Here is a 21,701-nt window from a genome sequence, read left to right on the forward strand (position 1 = left end):
GCGGTCGCGGTCCCGGCGTGGGGCGTCGCAGCGGGGCGCGGCGGGGGTTAACGGGTGGGGCCGAGCGCGGCGGCGGCGGGTAACGGCGAGGGTTAACGGGGCCGGATGAGCGGCCGCGGCGAGCCGGCGGGTTGCCATGGCGACGTGCTGAAAGGGGGATTGTGCGCCCGCCTCAGCTGCGCGGCCCGCATCCCGGCTCCCGCCCCGCATCCCGGCTCCCGCCCTGCATCCCGACTCCCGCTCCGCATCCCGGCCCCTGCCCCGCATCCGCCGGGCCGCTCTGTCCCGCTCGGCCCGACCCGTCAGACCCAGCACAGAGCAAGGAGCAGGCGCTGTCCCGGCTCGGGCGCTCTCACCCCAGGGATTGGGATCCTCCCCGGGGCTGCGGGGGTGTCTGTGGTGTGGTGTAGGTACTGACTGGGGGCTCGGTTATTTGGGGTGCAAGGATGCTCCTGGTGCTTCCAAGCATGAGGCTGCTGGTGTGAGCATCCCTGGGTCAAGGGCAGGCAGGAGATCCCCTTGGCTCAGTTTATTTGGCATAGCATGGGGAATGACATTAGCCACTGGGCTCTTGGAGTGAAAGAGCATTCCCTGTTTTTCCCTTGGGCCAGGGGCCTGAGGAGGCAGGCTCGCTGTCAAGCAGGGGCTCTGTGGTGCTGGCTGTGCTCATTCCTGAGCAGGATGGCGGGCCAGACACCCATCCATCCATCCATCCACCCACCCATCCATCCATCTGCCCCTGAGCAGGGTGGTGGGTGCAGGGCTTGCTGGTGGCTCCAGCATTGCACACTGTGGCTGGAGTTGGCACTGTTCACCTGAGCTTGGCTCCATTGTGCTCCAAGGCATGGAGCGGGATGTGGTGTGTGATGGTCAGTGCTGGGGTCTGCATCTGGTGCTGTCAGCAGCAAGGGAGAGAAATGATGGGGGACCTGAGGCCTTTGCCCAGCCAGTCAGTTTCTGAACCACACACTCCCAAGTGGTGACACCTCCTTATGTCTCTCCTGACAGCCCTTCCCAAGGCCACAGACCTCCCTTAGGGAGGTGGCTCTGGCACGAAGTCCCTGGAAAGCTGGGATTTTCCTTCTATCCTTTGAGGATGCCTCATCTGCTGCTGCTGCTGGCTTGGCCCCAGGTGATGGCAGAGGGGCTGGAGATGCCTCCCTGGCTGGGCATGTGTGGGTGCAGTGGGACAGCTAACGAGCCCCCGTGCTGGCCATGCTTTGTGCCAGCCTGGTGAGACCTTCCTTCTACTGCAACCCAGGGTGCTCTGTAGAATTGGGAGCATCTGCCAGCTGGATAAGGGGTGGATGTGTCCTCAGAGAGGGAGCTGCTGGTTGCCAAGGCAGGAGTCACTCTTGGCTCTGGGAAGTGCCTGTGCCATGGGTTCACCCGAGCACCCATGCCAACAGCTGACACAGGGCTGGGCACCCAGAGGTCCCCAGTGGAACCAGACCTCTCCCTGCTCTGCAGGCTGCAGGTGGCCGCCACCAGAGCTAGTGTCTGCAAAATGGTTAAAGGCTGACATTTAGAGGTCACACTTTTAGCACTGTGCATGTGTTTGCTTCATTTGCATTTGCAGTTAGCCCGGCTCGAGGCTTTGCCACTCGCATGTGCAGTTGCCATGGTTACATGTGCAGTCAGGATGTGGAGTTTGGTTGGACACCTGCAAACATGCAGCTCTCAACCTCCAGAGCACGAGCAAAAGCCGCCAAGGTGCAGGGCAGCCCTTGGACGTGGGCTGTGCTGAGGAAATGGGAGCTGCAGAGCCCATCTTGGCAGGGTGTGCGTGCTGCTGGCTTGCACAGCCTCCAACTGCCCATATTCAACAGCAATGAGCATCTAGGGCAGCCTTGTCAGAGGGGAGGTTGAGCACATGCCAAGGGTGTTGCCCTGCGCTTTTCATCTGGGGTTGTCTCACCTCCCAGACCTCATGTGGAGGATTTTGTCCCAAAGGGCTGGAGTGGAGGTGCTCAAGAGCGGGGTGGTGAGGGCAGCCAGAGCCTGGAGTCACGAGTGGAGCTGCTGTGCAGGCTACCCAGGGCAGGGGCCTGCCAAAGCTTCAGAAGGCAGCATGAGAATTGGCAGAGAGCTGTGCTGAGGCTCCAGATGTGGTGGCTCTGTCTGTCCTGGCTCTCTGTGGGATCTGCTTTGGGTGCTCAGGTCCAACTCAGACAGGGAGTCGTTCCAGGTGTCTTTTGACCTGGATCACATTGAGTCCACGAGCAAGTGCAAGGAGATAGTGGCTGCCAAAATCCTGTGGCAGGTCCATGTTGGCATTGTCTTTGTGTCAAGGGAGGAGGTGTTTTAGGACAGCTGGTAAGGAAGGGACCTCGAGGTTATCAAGTCTCTAAGCTCCATCTACACCATTCACAAGCAGCATCAGCTCAGCCAGCTCCTAAACCTCCCCAACCACAGCGAGTCTCCTGCCTCCCGAGCAGTTTGCTGCCATCTTCTTGTATCCTCCTTTCTAGGAGCTATTTATTTGCAGCAGTCAGGGGAGAAAGGAAGCTCTCTTGGCTGCCCAGGAGCAGCTGTGGCCTCAGACAGACCAGTGTGGAGTGGCTATGCTGTGCTGTTGGCAGCTGGAGGAATCCAGTAACAGTAGGAGGGTGTAAGGATGGTGGGAAATGATGGGGATGTGCACATGGAGCATGTGCCTGGGCAACAAGTTGTGGTGGAGCTGCAGAGGAACCTGTGAAATCTCACAGCAGAGCACAGAGGGGATGTGCATCTGCCATCCTGGGGCTGTGCACCGAGTGCAGAGGGACAGGGCAGGGACAGTTTGGCTCTGTGTCCTTAGAACTTCCAGTGCCACAGGGATGCAACAATTATCAGCTCCCTGTGGGATCCCAGGCAGAGATTCCTCTGCTGGTGGTCTGTGGTTATTGGCTGCCACTGACAGCGTTTTGAAAGACAGCCAAGGTCCCTGTGTGGCTCTGGGGTCGGCACAGAGGGGAGATGGTCACAGCCAGCTGGCAGGGGCACAACAGCACAAAGAGACAGGTTGGATCCTGGGCGCTCAGGGAGAGCTGGGTCTGAGGACTGGCAGAGCTGAGTGGTGCTGCGTGGTGGACTAAGTGCTCTGGTGGTCTCCTAACGTGATGCTCCCCAGAGCTGGGGGCAGGGAGCAGGCTGTGACCAGCACTGTGTGCACTGCTGGCCTCAGCAGGATTCCACTGCGGGTGTGAGGGGAATGAATAAATGGTCCTGCAATTGCCAGAGCTGCCAGTTTGAACCCACATCATTCAGACCCTGGAGCAAGTCTGACTGAGAGGAAATGGGTATGAAGAAGGAGCAGTGGAAAGATATGGGTGCTTCTGGCTGCAGCTGCTGGGTCATGTCTGGTTTGTGTAGCTCCTGGAAGTTTTGCCTGGATAGGAGGTTATGTGCTGTTTGTTTGGAGGCTTGTCTGAGTGGTATTACAGTCCATGATGGAACCTATGTTCCTGCTTAGACTTGCAGTTGTGTGGGGAAAGTCACATCCCTTTTGCCATGTTGTCTGCCTGGCAGGGGCTGTCTGTGAGCAAGACTTTGTGCTGGGGAGCGCTGTTTGAGCTGAGACCGCCTTGGCAAGGAGCTCGGGGGATGGTTGGTAAAGAAGCCTAGTTCCTGACACTGCAAAATGCAGAGCAGTGGAGTAACATCTGTTGTTTTCAAACTGCATCTCAGTGTGAGTGTATCCTGTAAGGTGCCTGGCAAGCAGAGCTGAAGCTTTGCCTGGTGGCCAGATGCTCCAGCCGTGCCAGCAGAGCAGGTGGCAAAGTTTGGGAAAGGTTGCAGAGAGAGCATGTTACAGGGCTCATACTGTGCACGAGCCTTGTTTGGGTCTGGGCCTGGGCTGCTGGGGCTCTCTGAGAGCAAGGATGGTTGGCAACGGTTTGGTCAGGAAGCTTTTGAGATGGGCTTGGGGAGGGGACTACTGAGAATGCTGTTTGATGGTGATCAGGGGCTGCGGGGACTTTGCTCATCAAGCAGTCATTAGGTGCTGCTCTAAAGGAGTGGGAGAAGAAGCCCAAGTCTGTAGTGTGACCAAAGTGCCTGCATGCCACTCACCATGGGAGTGGCCCTGTCCATGTCCTGGTTCTGGCACCCAGTGCTGAAGGAGTTGTGAAGGTGAGACTGTCTTCACGTGTTTTCTCTACCCTTACATGACTCCAGGTACCGCTGAGCAACTTGAGGACTCATGGAACAGTGATGGAGGAGAAGGGACAGGGGTTGCTCTGTGTCTCTGTCTCTAGAACTGCCCACGGGGGACCTCAGGAGAGATGTGTGAGTGTTGAGATCATTGTGGAGTCAAATGCCTGGAAGTTGCAGCAGGAATGGTCAGAGGTCTGAAGACCTCTCTGCAAAAAAATGGCTAAATAAGGCAGGGTTCTTCAGACTGGAAAAGAAACAATAGAAGATGGATAAGACATGTCTACAGGAGGCCAGGAGAGAAGTGATAGAGGTTAACTGTTCACTGTTTATTTCCGTACAAGTACAAGGTCACATCAAATTAAGCTAGCAGGAGGTGCCAAACAGGAGGAGGGGCATTGCCTCTTGCAGATGTGCTATCAAATCACAGAAGTCCTCGGGACAAGGTGTCACGAACAGCAAAATCTTACCTTGGTTTCAGGAGAAATGGGATGAATTCAAGAAAGACAAGATGCTCCCCCAGAACCAATAAATACACTGAAATCCACCTCTGACTTGGGCAGCTGCTGAGCTGCAAATTGCTTGTGCTTCTGACTTCTTGCAAGAAAGTACACAGAGCAAAGGTGGACCTTTGGTCTGGTCTGTTATTTTCATAATGTTGTGCCCACCAGAGAGGGTGGAGCCAGGAAGGAGCTCCAGGGGGAGGCTTTGATAAAGAAGGGTAGGTTTATCCCCATCCAGTTTGTGTTACTTCACTTGGCACAGGGTGAGAGGTGCATGCTCAGTCCTGCCTGCTCGCTGAGAGCGTGGGATGCTTTCCCCACATGATGGAGGTGCGGCTGGTGGGAGAGATGGGACCTGTGCTAAGCACCAATCCTCTGCCCTGCTGAGGACCTTGTCCTCAGGACCTTTTGTTGGAGACCTCTGACAGGCTTTTATCTACTCATTCAGTTGGATTGAAAATGGGAGGCAATACCCCTTCCTCCTGTGCTACCTTGCCGTTCTGCTTCCTCTGGTTCCCTGGGCACAGGGGACCTGCCTGACACACTGACAGCAGAGCTGGAGTCTCATCTTAGAGTTGTCCCAGTTCCCTGGTACTCGCTGCACGTGGGATCTCCAGGGGTCTGATCTTCATCTCCCCCTCCTCCAGTCCCCTGGCTCTGCCTGTTCTCACACACATCAGGAAGCATCAGTGTCAGTTTTGTTTCTGGTTTTATGAGAAAAGACTCATGTCCTGCTATCACTGAGGGTCCAGTTCAGCCTTATCTTGGCATATGTGGGATGCTGAGAGGCCTGTTCCCCAGCTCCTGAGCAGTCCAGAGACATGCAAGGACAACAGGGAGATGTGAGCCTTGGTTTGCTTTTTGTGGGAGAAGTGGACTTGGAGAGAAGGATGCAGGGATGAGATGGGGATCTAGCAGTCCCAGTGGGCTTTGGTTGGAGGGCAGCAGGATGCTGTTTCCCATCCTCATGACTTCCAGGAGGTGAGGGCTGAGAGAAGTATCCAGACAGCACAAGGGTGTCCTTGCAACCACAGTCTGAAATCTCCCTTGGATAGCAGCTGTGCCTCAAGACAGAAATGATCTCTGTTTCTGTCTCGTTGTCATTTTGGTCTCTGTTGCTACTGGGCTCTCTTGATGAGAATGTGAGGTTGCAGACTTGGGCAGGGAGCTGCTGTACTTTGACGCTCAGGACTTTAAGAGGAGCCAATTGGTTCCCTGCTCTTTGTAACAAAAGCCTCCTCCTGTGTCCCTTGGGAGCGATGCCTCAAAGTGGGCTTATGCTGAGGCAGAGCTGTGCTTGGGGACCTCTGAGAAGCAGCAGAGAGCACAAGAGCAGTCTTGGCACTGGGCACTTGACTTGTCTTGGCATTGCTGGTCCTTGCAGCATGCCTGTGTGGCCTGCTTCATCCTAGTGTGCTCCCCCTGGAGAGACAGGGCATCCCCAGGCTGCTTGATTTGCTCTGGTCCAGCTTATTTCTTAACACTAGGCGGTATTTGCAGTAAAACACATTAAAGGATTTTTTTTGCCAGAGGTTTTAGGCTTTCTGCTTTTTTGTGCTTGAAGATAGAAAATATGGGAGGATAAATTTACAAGGGAAAATAGAAAATACATTTTGGATTAAATTTGAATAGATTTCCTTCCTAGCTGCTGGCTTGCCTGACCTACAGTCCTCAGTGAGCCCTGGCTGCATGAGCAAGACTTTGTGGAGCTGCCCTGGCTGCAGGCTGACTCTCCAGCCCTGGGTGCTTCTATGGTCTTCTGCTTAGTCACGCCAGCTTTGGTTTTGGTTTGGGAATGTGAGCGGCCAATGGCCTTGATGAGGGCAGGCTTCCCTCCCTGAGGAAGGTGCTTGTCTTAGTTGAGCCTAGGCTGTCATGGACTTGGGCTGCACCAAGTAACTGCCTGAGGTCCTTCCAAGGGGACTGACACCACATCTGTCTGAGCTGCCAGCTGTACATACAACCTGTGATAATGGTGGTCTCTGGCTGCGACAACTGTACGAACTCGTTAGGTTGCTTACTGGAGCACGTAGCAAATCTGTGCGTTTCCAGAATTCCTGGGAAAGCCTTTAGGGTTTCTGGGGAAACCAGCAACTCTGGGATGGGCTTTTATCTTATTCAGCTGCAGATGGGCGTTTTTGGACGCTGTGTCGTGCCAGCAGCACACGTGGGTGGCCGCTGTGCCAGGGGCCCCAGGGCTCCCCTTGCCCTGGCGTCGCCCTGAGCGTGGCAGCTCTGCCGGGATGCGGTGCCGGCCGTGCGGTGTCGGCGGCTTTGCCCAGGAGCTCCTCCACAGCCGCCAGCCATCACCGTCATCCTCGGTGCCGGCGCTCGGCAGCAGGGTGGGGCGAGGGGGAAGGCAGATGTGGAGGGGGAGGGTGGCTCCTCCAGCACCTGTGCCTTACTCTGGAGCGTGCAAGTGTGAAATTCAATTTGTAGATAAATCGTAGCGGGTGAGGAGCGCGGGCCACAGCGTGTGCTGGAGCCAGGCGGTGTCTGGGAGCAGCGCGGCCGGCATGCACAGCATGTCCTGCCTGCCAGCTCTTGCGGAGGCTGACGTCACCTTGGAGGAGCAGTGGCTGCTGCAGGATGTGGCTGCTTGACGCTGTGTCATGTTGGCTCTGGGTGTGCGGTCCCGGCTGCCGGCAGGAGCCCTGCCAAGGGGTGCTGCCCTGGGATGGTCTCCCCTGCCCTGCGGGGCCGAGGAGCAAGGTGCAGCTGGAAGAGAAAGGGACCTGGGCAGCAGGCAGGATGGTGGTGTGGATGGAGGAGTCCATGGTGCTTCCAGCATTTTCCCACCTCCACGTTTGGGTCTTTCCTTTCTGATGTTTCCACTGAGTCCTGCTTGCTGGTGGGAGCAGAGTGAATGTGCATTACAGTATTAACAAATGCAGCTTGCACTGGCCCGAGCTCTGTCCTACCTGTACATTGCTACCAGTGGTCACAGCTCCCCATCTCCTGCCCCAGTCCAGAGCTGGGAGTCCCACCTCCAAGTGCTTTGCAGAGAGCAGCCCTCTGATGTAGGTGAAGAGTCCAGTGCAGTGAGGAGGGGATCATGGTCTCCCAGGCCAGCCAAGGCAGGGCTGGGACTGAGCAGTGCCCTGGTCCTCGGTGCTGGCTTGCCCCCAGAACTGACTACCCTGGGCAAGCTGCAGTGTCATGGAGTGGCAGGTGATACCATTAGGCCTCAAAGGGGCACTTGCAATATGGTCAGAAAGTCAAGTCTGGCCTTTGGTAAGGGCCACTGGTACTAAGATAAAACTCAGCAGCTTGTGTCAGGTGGGATGTGCTGGGGCACTCACCTCTCTGAGTAGGTTGGTGGGCTGGAGTTCAGCCAGGACATCCCTCTGGCACAGGACAGGACCTGCAGCTCTCGAAGCTGTGGGAAGCTAGGGAGAATGGGCTGGCACAGCCCTACATCCCAGGCTCCTGGGCACATGGGTCTCTGCAGAGCCTGGCTGGTGTTTCACCTGGAAGTAGGGACTGTTGTAGCAAGGTGGAGGTGCTGTGGACAGTGCAGGTGATGTGAGCTCAAACATCTCCTGGGACAGTTTTTCTGAGCACTGACACCAAAGACCCCACAATGAGCCAACAGTTTGGTGCTGGATTGCAATGCTTGGGCTTTCTTGCACCATGAGGGAGCACACATGGCTCTGCTGCCTGCATTGGGACCCTGGAGGGGTGGCTCTCTCGGGATGTACTGTCTCCATACAGCCACCTTGCTCCCTGTGCTTGGTGTCCCATGGTACAAGACAGGGTGGAAACAGGTTGTGCAGAAAGGTGGTGCTTGTACACTGCCAGAGAACTTATAACCTTATCTCTGCACAAGGAAACTTATTATGTCATATTTCAGCTTCTGTGAAAAAGTCAGTTCCTGCTTGTCTCCAGCTATTTTCTTCATCTTTGTCCTTGGTTTCATTACCTTTAGCCCAGATTACTTCCATGACCTGGTTTACAATTCTACCCTGCAAAACCTTGCTGAGGTGACAAAGAGCAGGGGTTAGTGATGTTAAGCAGAAACAGGTGGTTGGGGCAGGTGTTGGTAAAGGAAACAATCCTTTACTGGCTCTGCTGCTGAAACCAGAGGCTCTAAAGCCACTATCTGGATTGCAACCTTTGATTAAGTGATTTTTGGCTTCCGGCTTTGAGTCAGTAAAATGAAACTTTGACAACTTATTTTGGGTGTAGTTCTTCCCATTCAGAGCACTCCTGGTTTTTTTTTTTTTCCCTGCCCACCCTCTCTAGTCGCATTTGCAGGAAGTCCATGTATTTTAAGCTGCAGTCAGTTCCTCTCTGCCCAGCCCACCTCCTTACATTTATAGAGCCTCCTCCAGTCCACGCTGGTCCGTGGAAAGCATTGGCTGTGCAGGCACTCGGCCTTCCTGCAGCCACTGATGCTTTCTCAGCTTTCCCTGGAGCATGTGTGAGCTGTCTTGAGCCATTCTTAGCACAGGTGGTGGTATGGGTAGGACAGAGCTTTGTGAAAATTGCCCATGGCCCAGTTGGTTGCGGGAGGTTCATGTCCTTTGCATGATTGGGTGCACAGAAAGGAGCTTGATGAGAGACTGGAGTGTGAGAGAGTTTGGGGGAAGGACATTCCATTAGCAGCTGGGTTTCATATTTAATTTGGGGCATTTCAGAAATGAGGGCGTCATTGCATTGAGCCAGCCTCTTTGGGTCACCAAAGTCTCCTTTCTTTATTAGATTTCAAACCTGCTTTTGCTAATGTAAGAAACATGAACATGTTTGGACATGGACTTTTAAAAGCTTATTGAAAAGAGCCTTGTGCTTGTGTAATTGCTCCCTAACACAATTCAGTCATAATGATCCATGTTAACTTTAAAAACAGCCCCTGTTAGCCGTGGTAGTTTCCAGGGCAGTTATTTGGGAGAGGACATCGGAGGCATTACTCTGGCAGATGTGAGGGGGATGGTGATGAGCAGGTGGGATAATGTCAGTGTGCAGCTTGCCAAAGCTGGAGAAGGAAGTGAGGGGAATGCTGCCTGTGCAGTCAGCTCTCTCTGCACTGGGTGAGATTTGCACTCCAGTCGCTAGCTGTGGAGTGTTGATCACAGATTTGTGAGTGAGATTATATTGCCTTAAAGTAGGTGCCTGGTGCTTGTTTGTGATGTGTGGGAGAGTGAGCAAGTTGTCTTGGCATGAACTTTGTGCTGGTGCCAAGGGCTTGCTGAAAGCAGATTGTCTGTCAGTTCTCTCCTCTGAGTACTCGTCTGGAAATTCCAGAGTTCTGTGGATGCACTTTTGTGTTGTCAGTCACCTGCCTGCTCAAAGCCAGCGCTGGAGTAATGCTGCCATTTATTTGTGAAGCACTGTTTCGAATGGAATAGAATAGAATAGAATAATTTCAGTTGGAAGGTACCTACAATGGTCATCTAGTCCAACTGCCTGACCAATTCAGGGCTGACTGAAAGTTAAAGCATGTTGTTAAGGGTGTTGTCCAAATGCCTCTCAAACAGTGTCAGGCTTGGGGCATCGACCACCTCTCTACGAAGCCTGTTCCAGTGTTTGGCAACACTCTCTGTACGGAAATGCTTCTGTACAGAAACGCTTCCCAGTGTAAACCTCCCCTCGCAGCTTTGAGCCCTTCCCTCATGTCCTATCGCTGGGTAGCAGGGAGAAGAGCTCAGCACCTCCCTCTCCACTTCCCTTCCTCAGGAAGCTGCCGAGAGGTCGCCCTTCCACTGGTCCTGGTGATGGGGTTTGCGGTTCGCTGGGCGGGCCGGTCCCGGTGCGGTGCTGACGGGACAGCTCCCGCGGGGCGCCGGGCGGGAGATGCTCCGGGAACATCCCGCAGCCCCGCCCCGCCGCGATCGGTCCCTCCACACCGGGACACAGCGATGCCACACCCAGATGTTGCCAATCTCGGGGGTCCCGGGGCTTTGCGACCCTCTGGGTTGAGTCAGGCCCTTCCTTCGCTGCCGGTGAGTTGTGCAGGCGTTCGGACAGTAGATCTCGTTACCCTCTGCCCCTGCAGGCAGGCGTTTGTACATTGAAACTGTGCGAGTAGCAAGGTGAGGGAGAGAAAAGCTCCCACCGCTTCTTAATGCTGGGATCAGGAAAGCCGTAGCGTGAGATAATCCAGATTATTTCTATCCAGAACGTGGCACTAAACAGCCTACTTCCAGCAGCTATCCCTGAGCCACGTGGGAACCTTGCTCTCCACCGAGAGGCTGCTGCCACTCCCCTCTTCCTGTCCTGGCAGAGCCTCCTCCTGCTCACACAGCAGCTGCTGGCTGTGCCACATGGCCCTGTCAGCTTTTCACCAGGCTCCTGGGAAGCACTGAGTGGGAAGGTCAGTCAAAATCTAAACCAACTCAAGGTGAGCATGTAGCCCACTCCAAAAGCGTCCAGGCTTTCAAAACACGGTTGTCCTTGGGTCCTCTGTAGTGGCCACCTTCTTCTTGAATCAGCAGTATTGGTGTCGGAATCAGCTGACCCCAACGCTGTCCCTGCTGCAGTGCTCACTGGCTGTCCTTCAGCAGCATCACCAGTCACAGCTCGGTGACACTGAGTAACCTCCACCATTTTTGGAACTCTTGATGCTAAACAGGAGTTGGAAATGAGCCAGGCTGTCTCACCTGCTGGGTAGCATGTCTTCTGGAGCCGGGCATCGAACAGCGTGCTGGCACTCAACACCAAAAATGTTTGGAAAGGCTGAAATGTGGGCAAGAGAAAGGTTTGCTTTGCCCCTGGTGCCCTTCCCAAGTCGGGCTTGATTATTTCATGAAGGATTCATTAAAGGCCATGGAGCAAATGGGGACAGGCCATATTGCAGCAGGAGGCCATTGGCACCACAGCAGAAGTGGCTCTTCAAATTGTCTGTTTCTAGGGATTTTGAGTAACATTCTTCTGTTCTGAATGGAGCTCTCGAGGATTTTGGCATGTGTCTGGGAGTTGTCAAAGAGCTTCTGTCCCACATATGTTCCTGCAGCATTGAGGAGCTTAAGTGACACTTCTCACGTGGTCTCTCATCCTCTCCCCAGGGCAAAGGATGTGCAGTGGAGTGTCTCATAGGTTTCTGACATTCAGCTTGCTTTAAATATTGGTGGGACTGTGAGTAGGAGCCAGGAAAGGCAAGTCACAGGGACGTGTCCTGCACTTGAGGCAAATGAGGGTGAGGTTTGTAACTGTTTTTCCTTCTGTCCCATTAGAGTGACTGTGGTGTCTCAGTATCGGCGGGGGGCTCCAGATGTGCCTCAGGAGGAGAGTGGGGACACTGGATTCTGGGAGAGACCTTGGCACTGTGTAGAACAGGTGTTTTGGGCTCCGTGGTGCTGGAAAGCCTCCTCCATGTGTGCTGTGCTCTGTCAGAGCATCCTAAATGCTGAAGGCTTTGTGGCCAAGGTGGCTGTTGTGTGCCCAGACCGTGACAAATGCTGAACGAATGAGGGCAGGGACTGGGCTGGAGGGGATGCTGGGGGTCACATCCATCTGTCATGTACCACCCTTTGCAGACAGTCATGGGTGCTTTAACTTTTCCTGGTGTACACTTGACTCTCCTTTCTGAATATGAATGTGTCTCCTACCTAGCACGAAAGGGCAGAGTGTTCTGAACTTTTTTGCAGTGGCCTTTACATGTTATAAAATTGTGTCCTTTAACTTGTCTTGTCTAGACTAATTCCACTCTTCCAGACTTTTGTCCAAGGCTTTTTGGTGATCTTGCTGACCTCCCAAGGCCTCTCTCAGTTTGGGGAATGAACTGGTTCTCTAGACAACAGTATAATTATTTGGTGTGTCTTTATGAGCTGAAAGGAGAGCAGAGTAATTGCTTCATGTGTAAGCTGGCCTTTTCACACATCCTACTGTACTTGCCTTTTTTTGTGGCAATGATATGCTGGCTCACGTTCAGTTTGTACTCCTGTAGCCCTCATGACCCTTGTGGCAGAAATGCTGCTATGTTTTCTTCCATGGTCTGTTTGTGCAATTTTTTACCTCCCAATGGCTTACAGCCCTGCCCATCATCTCTCACCCAGTCTGTCAGGAGCATGTCAAACTCCTGTCCCGGCCTCCAAAGTGCTGGATGCCACATGCAGATTCTGAAACATACTGTCCTTTAGGTCACTCATGGAAAAGCAGAGCAGTAGCAGCAGCAGGGCAGACCTTTCTGAAACCCTACATGTCCCTTTCAGTGTAACTGCAAGTCGTCTATTACTGTGCACCAGCTCTGTGACGGACTCGAAGTCCTGGGAATTGCCCCCACAGTGCTGTGGGACCAGGAAACATCTGTCTGTGACATGGATGGGTAACCTGGGGTGGGTCAGAAAGACCCACTGGGCACAATCCACAAACCACCAACTTTGCTCTGCAGTATTATCCTCAAGCACTGACCCAAGCCACAAGCATCAGAGAGTGCGAGCCAAGACCTGCAGGCAGAGGGATGCTCGTGAGGAGCCTCTGGGACACACGGACACAGCCCAGTTGTGCTGCAGCTTCTGTGCTCCCAGGGTTTCCTATGGCGTTTCTGCAGCATTGTAGGCCAGGTGGGATGGGACTGGGTGAGAGCTGGGGTTGCTGCCCAGTGGAGGAGAGAAGCTGGCAGGGTGGGCAGTGCATCTGGCAGCTGCTGCTGCCTGAGAGCTGAGCACCAGCCTGAGCTCCAGGAGCACAGGCTGGTGGAAGGGTTTGGAGCTCAGTCGCCCTGGGAAAGAGGAGGCAGAGGTTTCTCACACTGTTTGCCAGGTGCATGTTTGTTCTGGGGTGCATGGGCTGGCCCCCAGTTACCTCTCATTAAAATACAGCGGGCTCAGATGGTGAGCAGAGCTGCACAAGGCAGAGTGGCTGGAGGGTGCAGTGGGACACCCTGTTGGAAGGAGATCATCCATCCGTGCCAGCTGGGTGGTTTGAGGTCTGTCCTGGCTCTGTACCACACGGGACATAGAACCACAACATCAGCGTGATGAGCCTGGGGTTGTGTCAGCCCAAGTGCTCCAGGGCAGGAGGCTGGGCCCCGAGGAAGGGTCCAATATGAGAGCAGGCTGTCTGCTCACATCTCCTCGGCCATCTGCCAGAGGAGGTGTGGATCCGGCTTGTCTGGCTGGTGTTGAGATGCCTGAATATGCATCTGCCAGAGAGGCTTCCAGAGGATCCCACTCGCCCAGGTTTCCATGGAGAGCGTCTCTTTGTTGAGGAGGAAGCCGTCTGGCAGACAGTGTGGCTGTGGAAATACCTATGGAGCATTTGTTTTCCGAAGCACATGAATAACATCCCTAACAGCCAGCAGCCTCACTTCCTCCGCTCACCCACCAGCGGCCTGGCAGAGCGACCTGGGATGCCTGTGGTGTCTTTATCCTTCCAGCTTCTCACTGTGTGCCCGTCTGAGCACTCCCAGTTTGGCTGTATCTGCCCAACCCAGCCCGGTTTCACTTCTAGTTGGCAGGCACAGCTCCTGGCTGCCTCCCTGCAGCCCATCTTCGCTGGGGGACACGTTTGGCTTCACTGCTGGAGGGAAGAACGAGAGTGCTGTAGGCGGGAAACTGGGAAAGTTTTGCTCCCACCTCCCATGGGATGCGAGGGGAATTGCTTCCCTGGATGAAATGTCCTTTCTCGGGTCTCCCAGTTATTTTGCATGCCTTGAAAGACCAAAGGGGAAGCTTAAGAGCTTTTGAGGCAGCAGGCAGCAATGCAAGGCACATGCAACAGCCCACAGTGAAGGGGGCTAAGCTTGGCAGGTCTGTCAGTATTAAATTAAGGCTAAATTCCCATCCTAAATGTTATGTTAGCATGAAGTTACATCAGAAAGCTCAGAGCACAGAACAGCAATGTGAGGGTATCAGATGTGTTGCAGGGGTATTGTAATCATCCCAAATCAGGCATTTGAAACCCAGGGAATTCTAGATATAGGGTTTGCATCATTTTTTGGGGTTGTAATTGAAAAACAATCCAAACATAGGAAGGCTTTAGAAACATGTCACTGAGATTGTTTGGGTGCCTTTTATTCTGTGCTGCGGGGACATGGGCAGATGGAGGGAAAGAGTCTTTAAAAAATGATGGAACCAAATGTGGAATTACAAATGTTAAAATACCATGATCTGGATTTGAGCGTTAAGACATTGTGGCTCTCCAGGGTAACATTAGGACTGCTGGGCCTTGACTGTGCATCTCCATATCTGAACATATTTGGCTGTAGCTAACGTAGCTCACCTCTGTGCCTCATGCTTTGTAAAACTCATAATTGGAGGCGGTTTTAAGTCCTGTAGCATCATTTTGCTAAAGTTAAGGATGTGTACTTGGAACTTGGAACTTTAATTCTATCTTAGCTTGTGTTTTTTATCTTCAGATTTCCATGTTTTTTAAAAGCTATTAAAAGAACGATGGAAGAGGATTAAACAAAAGCCCAAAGGAATATCATCATAATGTATTTCTGAGGAGCTGTGGAAGAAGCCTTTTTTTGCTGTGATTTGTAGAAAAGAGATTCTTCATTGTGTCAGGAGAGGGTGGTTATGCTGGGTGTGCAGCCACTCTGTGGATGCAAAGTGGGTTGTGAATCCAGCCCTGTGACTGGTGTGCACAGCCCAGCTGGGCAGCTGTGTAGTGGCACTGCCTGGTGCCACGAAATTGCTTGGCTGGAGGAGTTGGTGGAGCAGCAGTGCCCATGGCAGCGTGTGGCTGAAGCCCTGAGGAAGCTCTGGAGTTGGGAAATCAGCTGATAAGCCACTGCTGGCAGGGCTGTGGTGTTCCTGCAGACAGAAAATGATGACGGATCGGTTGAAATGGCTCTGCGGGGAGCACTGTATGCACTAACATAAAGACTGGAAGCTGCCTGTAGCTTCCAGTCATACAAATTAGATATGACAGTCATTAATAATTGGCTTTATCCTAACCTGCGGTACCTGAAGGAACCTCAGCAGAAGATTTGCACTGGGCAGTTTGCCTTCCAGCTATGTCAGGCAGAGCAGTGGGTGTGAAGCATCTTTGAGTTCCTGCTTGGGGATAAAGCTTTGGGGGTCCTGAGCCAGCATTGCACTCCTGGGATGTCACTGTTAGGCAAAGGCCAGTTCTCTGCTGAAGGAGGAGCATTGCAGAAAGGAATATTGGATGAATGACGGTTTTCTTCCAGAGCTGCAGGCAGAGCAGAGCAGCCAAGGCATTGTGCTGCAGAGGCAGCTCCAGCAGTGGTGGGCAGAGCTGAGCTTGGGGTCTCTGGGTGCCTCAGCTGTATTTCTGTCCCTCGATACAGCTTTTATTTCTTAGACTTTGGCATCTTTTTTGGGGATGATGCAGCAGTGCCATGCTCCTGCTGGGTGTGTTTCTGTCACTGCCCGGTGGGGCAGGAAGAGGTGGAGGGGAATAATGTGCAGAGATTATGGGGGTCAGAAAGAGAGCAGTATCAGCCCCAGTCATGATAGCTCAGCCCTCAGGTCATCCCTGTGCCATGGATGGGGGAGTGTTGTGACTGTTTCTCTTCATCAGCTGTACTGCTCTCCTTGTCTGGAATTCCCTGCTGTCCCTTTGCAGGCTCTGGAAAGGTGCCTGCATGCCCAGCCCTGTGAGGCCTTGCTACTCAGGTGGGCTGAATGCAGTAACACGATTTTCTGGGCTGAGTGTTTCTTTTTACTGTCGTACCCTGATTTCTGAGCCTGCTGAGTTCTCTGGGCATATCAGGAGGGCAGGCACAGCATGGGCCCATCTCCTTAATCACCAGCAGTGAATTGCCTGCACATGTGCAGTACAGATTTCAGACACCTTCTGTGGGGTTTCTTGGTTGTGCTGTGTTTTGGTGGGGTTTTCTTGTGGTTTTTTGTTTGTTTGTTTGTTTGTTTGTTTGTAGGGTTTGGGGTGGTTTTTTTGGTGGTGGTTTTGGTTTTTTTCCTGCGGATTTTCCTCACTGGATGAGGTGTTCTCCATTTGTGGAATCCCTGCCCAACTGAACCTCCACCAGAGCTGCATCCTCCCATCTGCATATAGCCCTTATTTTGTGCTCCAATAATTTCAAGGCAACTCTGCTCCCCCCTGAGCTTGGGAGGGATATACCGGGTGGGCATGTAAGGATGCCCTGGGGCAAAACGGAGGTGCCTCACCACCGCTGCCATGTCTCCCAGGGTGAGGACATGTGGCTGAGAGAGGACGAGCGAGCATTCTCTGAGCCGCCACCAAGCCGTGCCTTTTAGCAGGGACCCGGCTGCAGATCCGCCCACCGAGGAGCGGAGCCGGCCGCCCGCTGATGCCGTGCCCGCCCCGCCGGGGTGAGGGGAGCACCGGGAGGGTGCAGCCCCGGCGGCTTCCCTTGCCCGGGTCCCCCGGGAGCGGCGGTGCTGGCGGGGGGAGCCGGGGGGGCACTTACATAAGCCCCGAATGCGACAGGCGGTGCGGGAGGTGAAGGGCAGAGCGCTGAGAATCCACACAGCCTCCGGCGAGGGCTCCCTGGCACAGGAGCGCTGCTCGCTGACACACATCCGCGGGTCCCCATCTGCAGTGCCCTCCCTTCCCCGCGGGCCCCACGGGGGCTGCCACAGCTGCTCCCCCTGATGCTGCCAGCCCGGCTGGGGGGGATGTGGGAGCAGAGTTCTGCCTCCCCAGGGTTGCCCCGGAGGCAGCCGGGGCAGGGAGCGGGTGGGAGGGAGGGCAGATGCCCAGGAGCACTGTGACTGTTCCCATCCTGGGGTCTTGCCGCTTCGGCCCGTGGCACGTGGAGGGGGAAAGCTGGTGGAGAGCGTGTGTGTGGGTGAGATGGGTGCCTGGTAGGACACGTGGGTCTGGTTTGTGGGTGTGTGAGGTGAGGTGGTGGCACCCGAACGGGGAAGCAAGCAGCCCAGGCAAGGAGCACAGGCTGCAGGGTCTGTGAGTGCAGGCTGCTCCACCTCAGCCAGGAGAGGAGAGATGCCAGTGGGCTCTTGTGCCGGGGCCGTGCTTGGCACCAGTGATGTCCAACAGGCTCCTTGTGGGGAGGGATGTGGCACTGCCCTGCTTATCTTGGCACCCATAATCTGCTGCTGATACCCTCCTGCAGCATGGGGCGGGGACATAGTGCTTCTGCCCAGGACGGCTGTGGGGATCACCTGGGCAGGGCAGGGGCAGGGCTGGCCCCTGAGTGCTGGGACAGGCTCTGCAGGCACAGGCAGACACAGTCCATGTGTCTGCAGATGCTCCACTTGTGCTGCCCATGTTTGCAAGCTCCCAGAGCCACCTGCTTGGGTGGTGGCAGAGCCAATGAGCACCCATGGGTGGGAGGGTCAGCCAGGGATCCTGGCTCCTTCTGCTCTGCAGCTCTTCGACTCTTCCCAGAGCAAGTCTGCTGTTAATTCCCTCCATCTCTCCACAGTATCAGCAGTCACCCCCAGGCTGGGCCGCTGGCAGGCAGGCAGCAGTGGGCAGCTGGGAGGCTGTGAGGAGCCAGTGGCACATCTCCCTGCATCCGACTCACCCAGCAGAAGGTGTGGCTGGGCCGCGCGCTCCTGACTCCCGGCTCTCCTGCTCCGTGTGTTCCCGGCGGGCAAATCGGAGGCTTGATGTGATGGGGATGCCCTGAGCCCTCGCCCCAGGAGCTTCAGGCCTGGATGTTGGTGCTGTTTCTCCCGGACAATGTGGCTGATACTCTGGAGAAGCCCTCTCTTCCCCCCTGTTCTCCAAGTGCCTGAGCTGGTGGCCAGCTGGGACCTGCGTCTCACCCTCTGGGTCCTGAGCTTTGCCTCGATGGTTGTGCAGATGGAGGGCCAGGTCTACTCACCAACTGTCAACACACACTATGGGAAGTTACGAGGGGTGCGTGTGCCATTGCCCAGTGAGATTCTGGGGCCTGTGGACCAGTACCTGGGGGTTCCTTATGCTGCCCCCCCAGTCGGGGAGAAGAGATTCATGCCCCCTGAGCCACCACCGTCCTGGTCAGGCATCAGGAACGCTACCCACTTCTCACCAGTCTGCCCCCAGAACATCCACAACGCCGTTCCTGAGATCATGCTGCCCATCTGGTTTACCTCCAATTTGGATATCGTGGCCACATACATCCAGGACCCCAACGAGGACTGTCTGTACCTCAACATCTACATCCCCACGGAGGATGGTGAGTCCCCACTGGGGTGACCGCAGGAGGGTGAGGGGGGGGGTCACTCCACCCCTCCCCAGCAGTGGTTGGTCTCACCTGGGTGTTGTGTTTGAAGCATGTGGTTGTGGACCCTGCAGCATGCTGTCTGTTTGTGGAAAGCTTTCTCTGGCCACGCAGCTTGCCCTCTTGCCCTCAGCTGCCATCTCTGTCTCGCGTGCTCCTGCTCCTCCACGCCTCCCGGTCCCACCCCTCCACCTCCATGGCATCGTCACGGGTTCCTCTCTTGTATTGCTAAATCTGAATCCGACTCTCTGACCGCAGATCCACAGAGTGACAAGCTGATTTGTGCTCCCCAGGCGCCGAGTGCCAGGTTCTGTCTTGAGTTGGTTCGAGTTCGTCCTTCCTCCCTGCTTCCCACCCTCCCCAGGTCCATGCGCTAGTTGTGGGCGTGGGCTGCGGCTGGGAGGAACACTCTCTGCCTCTCCCTGGGAAGATGCTTCGGCAAGAAAGGGACCACAGAGCCCTTTTCTGGGCCCTGGTATGGATGGGAGGTTGGGGGGCACCGGCAGACACGTCGCTTGGCTGCTCCTCCGTCCGCCGGTGGGACAGCGGCAGAGCGATGAGCCTGGGGTGCTGGGGACCCGTGGGGCACGGTCCTGTTGGGGTGAGGCTGAGCGGTGCTGGGTGCCTCCTTGTCTAACATTTTCCTTTGTAGGGGATCCCACCTGAACTGTAAGTAGAGGGCAGAGGAGGCAGCGCCTGCCCGTGTGTCCGCCCCAGCCTCACCGCAACGGGAAGCCCCCAGGGATTTGCAGCGGGCTGGAAGGGACCCGCAGTGGGTCTGCTGTGCACAACAGAGCAGCCTGGCAGGCCAGTGGCTTCTCCCAGGCTGGCTGGCTCCACTCCTGTGTCTCTGGGGCCCTTGGCCACGGAATGCATCATGCCTTCCTTCCCGCCCAGCACGGCTGGCCCAGAGTTTTCCTCCCATGGCGACGCTCCCTCCCCACCTCCCGCGGTCCCGGGGGCGGCGGGAGGGTAGCAGCGTGGTTGTGATTGCATGCCCACTCCCACCAGTGGAGCCTCCTGTTATTTTGTAGTCTTTTATTCATTTTACAGTAAAACGGATTTCCAAGGAATGCACCCGAAAGCCCAACAAGAAAATATGTAGGAAAGGAGGTATGTAGCAAGCCGACCGGCAGAGAGGCACAGAGAGGAAAGAGAGAGAGAGTGAGAGTGAGGGGGTGCCTGTCTGGCCCCCGGCCTGCAGCACACTCCTCCGGCACCTCTCTGTGCCGCCACCCAGGCTGTGGGCCCTCCAAGCAGCCCACCCTGCCACCCCCCACTTCCCACTGGGAGGAGTCCCATGGATGCTCCGGCCAGCTGGGAGTACAGGTCTGGGGTCAGGTCATGACGATGCTCGTGTTGCTCCAGGCCTTTCAGAACAGCTTCTCCTCCTGGGCTGAGCCTGCCTTCCCATCTTCATCCCACTGGCACCAACAGCCTCCCGGCCTCTGGGTATGAGGGGTAGCCTCTGATGGCAGGTAGCACTTAAATGCACCCATCCCTTAGGGTGCCTCCCCCATTGGGGGTGTACAGACCTGCTCAGGGAAGGGCCTGTGTGATGGGGGACTGCAGCCTGTCCTGAGCTGAGCTTTCCCCCAGTTCCATCCCTGGTCATTTTGCATCCAGAGTTTCTTGGTTAAAAACATAAAGCCTCTCCTGGCTGTGTAAATCATGCCATGTTGTGCCCCAGCCCTTGTTCCTGCCAAGGCTGCTCCCCTCTGCTCACACCCCCATGCCTGTGCCAGCCCTGCCAGTGAGGATTTGGTCTCCAGCCCATAGCACAGCATTCTCCCTGAGCCCTGGCTGTCCCGTGGTAAGCTGAGCTCCTCCAGTTCAGACACATCTCTGCTTTGCCTTGCCTCAGCTGAGCTTCCCCCATTGCCCCTTAGTGATCCTGTATTCCCAACCAGTGGCATGGACCAGAGAGTAGAGATGTGCAAATGGGAACTGGCTCAGCCCCATGTCGGACGTGGTGCTTCACCCATCCCACCACACAGCCCCCTTGCAGACAGGGAGAGCTGGCTGCTCTGTGCATCCCCAAGATGAACGTGGGGACAGTCAGGCAGCCAAGCTCTTCTGAAAGGCTCAGTACAGGGTGTCTGGCCGGCACAGGCTGCTGTCCTGGGTATCCTGTGGCAGCAGGGTCCCTGCATCCTGACCTCTGCCTCCCTGCACCCCTGGGTTTGTCGGGGCCAATGCAGCTGGGCTTGGAGGTTTGGGGAGCGCTTTCCTTCCAGCCGTTTCCCCCAGTTCTGTTGTTTGGTTTCTTTGCTTTGCTTTTCCTGTTGCTGTCCTGGCTATTCACACGCCATCTCTCTGAGTGCCAAGGCTGCCCCTGAAAGGGCTGGCGCATTAGGGAGTCTCTGCACGCTGCCTCCGGAGCCGGCTGTGCCAGTGATCACCAGCCACTTCAAAGCGCTTCCTCTCCCGGCCCTCCCACCGGCTGCCCGGGCTGGCAGACCCCTGCCACCCCCAGCCCGATAGACAGGGCCAGGGAAGCGGGGTCCAGGTTATGGCTGGAGAAGGGGACAATGTAAGGCATGGCCAAACACCTTGGATGTGCTTGTCTGGTCTTCCCTTCCCGCTGGCACTGCTCACGGGCAGGTTTCTCTGCAGCCCATCTGCAGTTGCCTCTGGCCACCTCCTGCAGAGCTGTTGGGGGACATTCCCACTGCCCCCACTGGGCTCTGTTGGATGGACCAGTGGATCCCCCGTGCCAGCCGTTTGGGCATCCAGGTGTGACGTGCCAGGAATTAAAGCACCCAGACACTGGCAGTGCTCTTCAGCTCCAGCCAGGCTCTGGTGGCCATTGGCTTGAATTAATTGAGTCACTTGTGATGAGACACAGAGGCTCCTCCGCCTCTTATCGTATGTCTTGAGTTAGTAATGTTTGGGGTGAGGATAATGTACCTGCAGTGCTGATTTCCTTGGGCTGAAATTTTGAAGATTGGCTCATTCTGGAATATTCATGATTATAATTTCTAAGGCAACATATGAACAGT

At 55.3% G+C, this 21,701-nt stretch overlaps 1 protein-coding gene across 4 annotated transcripts in view; it reads left to right on the plus strand.

The window, feature by feature from the left end:
- The window catches only part of NLGN3 (neuroligin 3), a 39,291-nt gene that overhangs the window by 276 nt on the left and 17,314 nt on the right, over positions 1 to 21,701 (plus strand). For 2 of the 4 annotated variants that reach the window (XM_039378135.1, XM_039378136.1), the window contains exon 2: positions 17,917 to 18,654. In XM_039378135.1, the coding sequence (XP_039234069.1) occupies positions 18,177 to 18,654 (478 nt within the window). In that variant the 5' untranslated portion in view covers positions 17,917 to 18,176. Of the gene's footprint in view, positions 1 to 201; positions 411 to 17,916; positions 18,655 to 19,752; positions 19,813 to 21,701 lie in introns of those variants that run through there. The other 2 variants (XM_039378134.1, XM_039378133.1) reach the window with 2 other exon arrangements.

The sequence above is a fragment of the Pipra filicauda genome, unplaced genomic scaffold, assembly GCF_003945595.2.
Source record: "Pipra filicauda isolate LSUMZ 115617 unplaced genomic scaffold, ASM394559v2 scaffold9_size5747161_pilon, whole genome shotgun sequence".
NCBI lineage: Eukaryota > Metazoa > Chordata > Aves > Passeriformes > Pipridae > Pipra > Pipra filicauda.